At 36.3% G+C, this 8,250-nt stretch overlaps 1 protein-coding gene across 1 annotated transcript; it reads right to left on the reverse strand.

Moving 5' to 3' along the window:
- Window positions 1–219: 219 nt before the first annotated feature.
- On the reverse strand, window positions 220–7,498 carry KCTD18 (potassium channel tetramerization domain containing 18). The gene is made up of 6 exons (XM_009331613.1): window positions 7,342–7,498; window positions 6,320–6,531; window positions 5,208–5,401; window positions 3,965–4,059; window positions 3,409–3,511; window positions 220–960 (listed from the first exon to the last, which is right to left on the reverse strand). Exons 1-6 carry the CDS (start codon window positions 7,496–7,498, stop codon window positions 426–428), a joined length of 1,296 nt encoding a protein of 431 aa, XP_009329888.1. The 3' UTR covers window positions 220–425.
- Between the last annotated feature and the right edge of the window lie 752 nt (window positions 7,499–8,250).

Below are 8,250 nucleotides of genomic sequence, written 5' to 3' on the forward strand. Positions count from 1 at the left end.
GTTATCTATTTTTACCCACTTTAAAGATACAAATTAAGGAAACTAGTTAATGTTAACTGTAGTTAGAGTTGATAAAGAGGTCGTCTTTTATGCTGTGCAAGTACTCCCTGTAAAAAGGTCAGTTGTACTAGTACAGCCTGACAAAAATACAAATGTGAGATACTGTAACATTAGACTGCACATGCTCTGTGTTTGAGGGTTTTTTTTAATGCATTTTTCTTCCTCCCTTCCCAACATCTAAAAAATACTTAGAAATAAAGCAGAAAACACATTTCAGTGCTCACTTAAAACAATTTCTCCCTATACTTTTCATGAACTTTTTCATCATAATTTTCTACCAAATCTTTGAATGACCACATGAGATGATGATCTCTTCTTTGACCAGATGATGCAAAGCTATCCAGTCTATCAAGCTGAGTCAAACACTATCCATCCAGTTCATCGTTCTCAAGCTTAATACTCTCTGCTAATACAGCTGGTTCTTTCTTGTTTAGTACTATAGAAGCAGTAGGAATTTCAACAGCAGCACGGTCCTGTTCACTCGTTTTACTGGATACAGAAGAAGACGGCTGAGATGGTGTCACAAGAAAAAGTGGAGTTCGCTTCAGCTTTACTACACGGTTGCTTACGGGCTTCCTAGACACTGCGATCTTGAACGTCATTTGACATGGTGTCCCATTGTCAGCACTCTGCCTTCCACAGGGCACCTGGGAATTGCTGGGCACCGATGTGCATGTTGTGGATACAGTTTCAGGAGCTACTTTGTGCAGCATCAAACTTTCACGATTGGGTCGTTTAAGAGTCACTGCAGAACGTGAAGCATTGCAAGCAGCTACCTTTAATGAAGCTGAGTTCTTGACTTTGATATGGGTACTTGTTGAGGGACCTGAGAATCTAATTGGCTTGGGACCCGCTTTACATGGTAAATAGTCTTGCTCTTCAGTAAAGTCGATTAATCGTCTGTAAAACAAAGAACTTCAATTAAAGAAACAAACTATTACATAAATTATTCTTTTTATAACATTATTACAAAACAATCTGTGACAGCCATCCACAGATCTGAGGTTCTTTTAATTTTTGCTTGTTACAGTATCATTTATGGTTCTCCACTGTTCATCACCACCACCAGGCTTGCCTTTATATGAATAGTACCACCAATCTCTTCTACCTGTGTAAGTAATATTACACATTAAAAATTGTAAGAGATATGGTGCACAAACTGCTAAGAGAAAATCAATGAGACAGAAGACTGGAGGAGTTGTAGAAAGAAAATATTTAAATGCTACAGATGCCATCAGATACAAAATCCACTAAATACCAGTCTGATGTGTTTTAAGTTATCTACAAAAATGTAAGACCCAACTGCACATAAACACAAAACATAGAGTTCCACACTATGTAATTTGAGAAAAGAAGAAGAAAAATATTGCTTCCTTCTCCCTCCCCCATTTCTTTTCAATACAAATGATTACGGATAATCTTTCAAGAAAAAATGTTTTTTAAAAAAAAAGAACCTATGTAAGAAAGCCTACGGAGTTTCATGGCAACTCTAATTGGCAGACGTAGACAGCATTTTTAAAGTAGTATACAAATGCTGTTTCTCAGTGCTGGCAAAGAAAAATGGACAGACACCTAGATTTTAATTCCTCAAGGAAATAATAAATGATGCCATAGAAATCCAGGTCACACTAAAACAGCTGAACAGGACATTAGAACACCTGAAACCCAACAAAACAAAAGCTAGAGTCAGCTAAAGGCCAGGTCAGAGGGATGATCAGTAAATATAAATCAAAATCATTTTTGGAGAGATGAGGAAGGGGGAGGAAAGAACACAGAGACGAAATTAAACTCAGAGAATATTAAAAATGCATTTAAAAATGTGTCAAAACAAAAGCTGTCAAACTGGCTCTATTGCTGGCTCCTACGTGGGGTAAAGCTACTAAAACCTGGTAGTAGGAGAAAGAACATGTATGAATCAGATTATATCTAGATTTTGAGCTGACGAAGAAAAGCAGTAGCTTTAACTGACCTGATTGTCAGGAACAAAGAAACATTTAGCTGGCGGGTCAGTACTGTAAACAGGCTATGAACTATGAGAGCCACTAAAGAACAGCTTAAAAGATACACTACAAAAGCATTGCTATTCTTCAGGGTACTGGCATTTCGGATTTTAAAAGATCTGTGAAATGCCACAGGGATTCATACCAAAAGAATAAACAATATCTGAGAGTAATATTTCTTATTATTGCTCTTATAAAACTGGTATACAGTGACACTGTTCAAACAGAAAGCCTGCAAATAACCTAGTGCTTAATGAGTCCAGGGAGGTTTTCCTCAGAGCCGTAAGGTGAGAACGTATTCTCAACATCTGCACATCCTAAATCAAAAGAACCACCAAAACAAAAAGGAAAGCTTAAACATTCAAAGATTTGGTGCTTCAACAGTAGCAATGAAGTATAGGTAAAATATAATCAGTAACTAGGTTCATTTACAATACTTCAAGGCAGTATATATGGTCTCACCAGGATCACTGCGGTACATCAGCAGTTTTAGCTGAAACCTGAACAGCGCTTTTTTGAGGGTGCAGAAGAATAGGGAAGACAAATCAAAGCAGAGAGATGGAAGATAAAACAGGCAACGGTAGTAGAGGAGCATTCAGGAGTGTATGTAGGCTGTTTGGCAATCTAGGGATCAAATGATCATAGTCCTTCTTATTTGAGCTATGAAAAGCAAAGAATGCAGTATCCAAAAAAAAAATGGGGAGGGTGGGGAGATAGGAGTTTTCAATTGGATCATTGTGCTGATGTGGCTCTGTGGCTGCTGCTGAAATGACAGTGTGGCCAGGGACAAGGAAGGTCAGCAGGATCCTCTTCTCCTACCTAGCAGCAAAGTGGCTGTAGAGTGGCTCAGATCAACTGTGTAGCCGCACCTGCAAAGGCTGCTTTTAGCCAGTGTATTGAGAATGGACGTGTAGTCAAAAGTATCACCGTAAACCTGCAAAGAAGAAATTCTAGAAATTCCTTCTAAAAGGTAGGCAATCTCACATACGTGAAAATCAGTTAACCGTTTGAAGTTTTCAGTTGAATTTCTTTTTTAGCAGTCCATTTAACTAATACTGCTCTCTACTTTTTGAAATTACTCCTTCCCACTCTAAAATGATGTTTTAAAGGCTGAAGAAGTAGAATAGAACAGAGAAGAGTTTTGGCAGCCTAAAAAAGGCAATTTGTTTCTAGCAAGTTCAGTTCTGCAATTAAGCTCTCTGATTATAAGACATTTTATAAAAACGTAAGCAGAAAATTCAGAGAAAACTCAACATTCATAGCTATTCAAAGAACCTGAAATTATAAAAAAAAAAAGATCGTGCTGTATTTCTGCTTTATTTTAAGCCACCTATGCAAATCAGCATACCTTTTATGAACTGGAGGCATATGATGCAAACTGCCTTTCAAAGGGCGTTCTTCAAGAGTCCAACATTCAATCAGCTCTTGAGGCACTCTCCAGTAGCTGACACCTGCATTTCAAAGGGACATTGTATTGATGAGCTGAGAGAACATAGTCAATATTACGTGTATATACACCTGACTAAATGAATGCGTATATTTTATTATGTAGAATTTCAGCTTTGAAACTATGCTGACATGAATGTTGCTTACAGCCAACGTGCTTCTAGGGCTTCCACCAGAGTCCCCAATGCTAGCAGGCTACCACCCCTTGCATGTGGTGGCTCTCACTACATCTGTTCATGTCAACTCATGTCACCTTGTTGGAACATCCCTTAAGACTCTTTTTTTCTTCCCCCCCAAATAGCCACTACTATGGGATATTTTACAACATGTTACTTACTGAACGAGTGAAAAAGTATGCAGAGTTTTTATTATACTTAATTGGCAAATATTGTTCTTTTTCTTATTTTTCTGTAAAAAAGTAGTACTGCTGAAATAAAAGAAAAAAATTAATACTCTACCTCTCCCTTCCCAGGCATCGAAAGCATCCATCATCTTTTTCAACTCAGCTACTGAGTAATAGCTCCAGATGTATTGGACGTTATTTCCAGCTTCTCTAGAAATATTGTTTTAAAGGTAACAGTTATGTGGTAAATCTAGCTAAGTCCTTAAAAATGTAATATTGATTAAATGTATCATTCTTTTTATCAACTCCTAACTGTAAGAACTTAGTAGTAAATGTTTTGTAAAGTAGAAAGGAAAATGTTACTTAAATTTCATTTTTATTTGTATAAGAGGTTCTAAATAGCTATCCTCCTATGATCTGCATGCCTGTGAACACCTATTGCTAAAAATGGGTATTCATGAAAGAATAGGCATTCATAAAAGAATAATTACACAATTAATGGTGTAAAATCTATTTTTCTAAATCTCAGTCATTTATTCAAAGGGAAAACAGAGTAGGAGGACAGATACCTGACACTATGTGTCCAAATACTCTTGGAATAAATATTAATGTTCCCAGCCTAAATTTAGGAAAATAAGCATCTTAATTATAAAGATGATGAAACATGAAAAGCTCTGTCTTAATCATGTTTCAAAAGGTACACAGTGAAGTACACTTCTGACGCTGTACTGTGGGACCAAGAGAAAGACAAATTGCTTCCAGACACTCAGAAATACAGGTCTACCAATAACTTATAATTACTGTCATAAAAATACATTAATAGCGCAGTAGAGATGTACATGTCCTTTAAAGAATTAAAACTATTTCCTTTCCTCTTCAGTTCTTTTCGGTGTTAAATATTTCTTTCAGCTGTCTTAGAAGACTGCAAAATACAATTGCATTAATCACAACCAACTTTGTGAATATTTCTGGAACTTTTTCTGGATGGGGATTCATTCACTGTATTGAGTGTAAATATTGTCCTAAATTAGAAAGTAATTTTAAATGGTGGAGACATTTTAAAAATAGCAAGTAAAACATAATGAGAACTTACAGCAACTACATGCTAGCCACCTTTTGTGGACTCTCTCAAATTTTTCTACTCCATGCTTAGTTTTTATCTTTTTGGTTTGTTTGTTTAATGTGACCATTGTATTAGCCAGCTGTTTTCAAAGCTGGAAAGAATCCGATTCCTTCCACGGATTTATAGTACAATAATGCTGTATTATGCTACATATAATAATATTTAGGTATTATTATAATACGTGAGTGTTCATTCTCACCTCATAGTGCTTTCATGAGTTTGACAGTCATCTTACCTTTTGTAAATGCTTTTACTATGAATTTTCGTTCCTAGCTCCTTATTAATTGCATCAGTCCCATCAGCTCTTGTGGCATACACACCAATAATTTTACTTTCACAGCTTGCTCCAGAAGTGTTGAGATAGTGCAGGACCCAAACTGTAGGTTTGGTACAAACTAAATCATAAGAATTGCAGAAATCTAACAAAGCCTGGAAAAAAACCCAAACACAAAATACAGACTATTAATAAGACTACAATATTTTTAGTTGAATAAGCTCTCATATTTAAGTTTTCTTAACTGTACTGGTGAACTCTTAAGTAAATCAAGGATGTAGTTTATCTAGAATAATGTGTGCAGTATTTCTTGTCTGATGTTAACAGACAATATTGTAAAACTAGGAGAAATTCACAGAAAGGCAACAGAAATACTTAAAGGCATGGCAAATCCCTAATATGAAGAGAAACTGAAAGGCCTGGAAATGTTTTATGCTTTTCAAAAGGAAATGAATAAGGGAGAATATGAAAGATATGGAACAATAGCTTACTAAGAGAACATAGATGACTGTCAGGACTAACACAGCCATACCTGGTAATATGAGTTAATTCCCAATCGGTTAATTAGAATTAGCTTTTAAGTTACAATACTCTAAAACAGACAAACCTTAGGATTTTAAATAATATATTAATTTTCTTTTCTCCTTTCTTGTTCTAAAAAAAATGGCAAAGTACATTTTATCTTTCAAGTTTTAGGATTAATTTCTAAAACTGAAAAAAAAAACCCCAAACATCTTGAAGGGATCAAATCTAATCTCAAGTAAAATTTGAAGCCAAATAGGGAACTAAACAATATCATTCCTACTATGCAAGTGTTACAGCAGACTTGCATGTAAAATAGAGTCAAATTTAAACTGTTGCTCTATTGCAATGATGGGGAAAGCTGATGTCCTTAACTACTGTGACTGCATTATCAACTCTAGGATTTCTTAACCTAAACCTCCGAATTTACTGGTGATTTAACGTGGTGATTAAAAAGTGCTAACTTGCACATACTGTAGTTTTAGTATCTGATGCTAATTAATGGTGTAGATTAGAGAGTACATGTTGAAAAATGTAAGAAATGTCAAGACCTTTTTAAGCTCTATATTTGACCTTAATGAATATGTCTCCATTTCATTGGCCAAATGGTCAGAGAGACTGTATGGATAAGGGATGCCAAAATAATCTGCTTCCTCCTGCAGTGCAATTCGAATTTGTTCATCTTCAGGAATCCGAACTTCTCCATGAAGATAATCCAAAAGATATTTAAAGAGGCTTCCATCTCGATCAATTAGACATGCTCCTGAACACATAAATAAAATTATTTAAAATACTGCTTCCAGCAAGTGAAGACAGACTTGTCACATTCTACCAAATCATCAAGTAAAGCTTTTACATAAAACTTTTGTACTAGTTTTACTTACTTAGGAGGAGTAAGTATACTCTCTCTATTCTTTTAAAACTACTATTTTGTTTCCCTGGAATATTTGTTATTTGAAGATAAAATTCTTAGTGCAGTAAACATTTGGAATTTCAGTGAAATCACTAATCTGCATAGGACCATGCCAACATACAACCTCAGCTGTACTGCTCTCCACTTAAAATGCTAAAATCCAATTCTAGATTCATTTCTAATTCTAACTGCAGATACATCTTTTCTCGCTGTTGCAGAGATTTTTTCATTTGGATCTAGGCAATTTAAAAGAGTTAAAAGTAGCATCAGCTCCAGTACACATCTAGTCTAACCTTCCCTGAATATTGCTCAAGTTTTACAGTATTTTTGAAGCCAACTTCAATTTTATCTATTTTCATATTCATACTGAAGAAGGACATTCCAAAGCCACCATTTGGCCTGGGACAAGGCAGGGCTAAGCACTGTACAAACATGTATGTGTGCAAACATGAGTAGTCTTCTGGAATTCAGATTAATTACTTGTAAGTATAAAGTCATGCATGCATAATTGTTTTACGTCCTGGAATTAAAGAAGCCAACTGATGGTCAGCAGACTGGGAAAAGAGATATACTACAAAATGCATAAATATATATAAAAGCGTGTATTTGCCACAGAGCTCCCTGATCAGAATGTCATATTTACAGCTTGAACATATTTACCGGATTCATCCACTTTTAGAGGAAAGCGTCCACTAAACATAGAAGCTAGCATTGAATCCTTAAAGCGGCATAAAGACTCATGCCTGGCTGTGTATAAGCATCCTCGCACATTAAGTCGTAGAATACCCTGGACGTCTTCAGTCTTGCCCTCTTCCATTGCGTTTGTAAATGATGATAAGTACAAGCTATTCAAACCTGTAACAGATACAAACAAAAGTAAATCTAATGCCAGTTAAGACTGAACGTATTACATACACGGCCTAAGCATTAGCTCAGCTCTTACATGTTTGTTACACAACACTGTAAATCAGCTTTGGAAACAGTTCTGGAGACATATTAGTGCAAATAGCCAAATATTCTATAACTTTACTATAAAAAACTATGGCATTTTACTTTGCTAGGAAACAGAGGTTACTCTTTTGAGACAAATGGCTAAGCAGAATTATGTGGTCAGTATGTGTGAGCAGCGCACTGGAAGGACATTCTGGGAAATCTTGCTTTGCATACAGTTCAATGCACTAAAAATGCAGTAATTTTGTACTAACAACAACTTGGCTTCTTTAAAATGTGATCTTTAATTAGGGATGCTTTAACTAGTTGTTGAAACTATCACGTCATTAATGCCACATTGCCAATAAATACTCTTACTTGTGCCTGCCTTGAGCTCCCTGCAGGAGGGGGGCCCTGTCTGGGCAGAAAAAAATTAGCACAAGCAGAAGAAAATCTGCAAAACTGTTTGGTTTGGGGGTTTTTTGAGCATGTCCTTTGAGGGTTACTAACTCCCACTACGCGCCTTTTGCCCGGGCATCTGCTATTGTTTCACCAAAATTAACTGATGAACTCGCAGCCCGCTGGGGAGACAGCTGGGCAGCCGCCCCCACAGCAGGCCGGGGCGCTCCCTCCCTTTCG

This window comes from Pygoscelis adeliae, unplaced genomic scaffold, assembly GCF_000699105.1.
Source record: "Pygoscelis adeliae isolate BGI_AS28 unplaced genomic scaffold, ASM69910v1 Scaffold160, whole genome shotgun sequence".
Taxonomy (NCBI): domain Eukaryota; kingdom Metazoa; phylum Chordata; class Aves; order Sphenisciformes; family Spheniscidae; genus Pygoscelis; species Pygoscelis adeliae.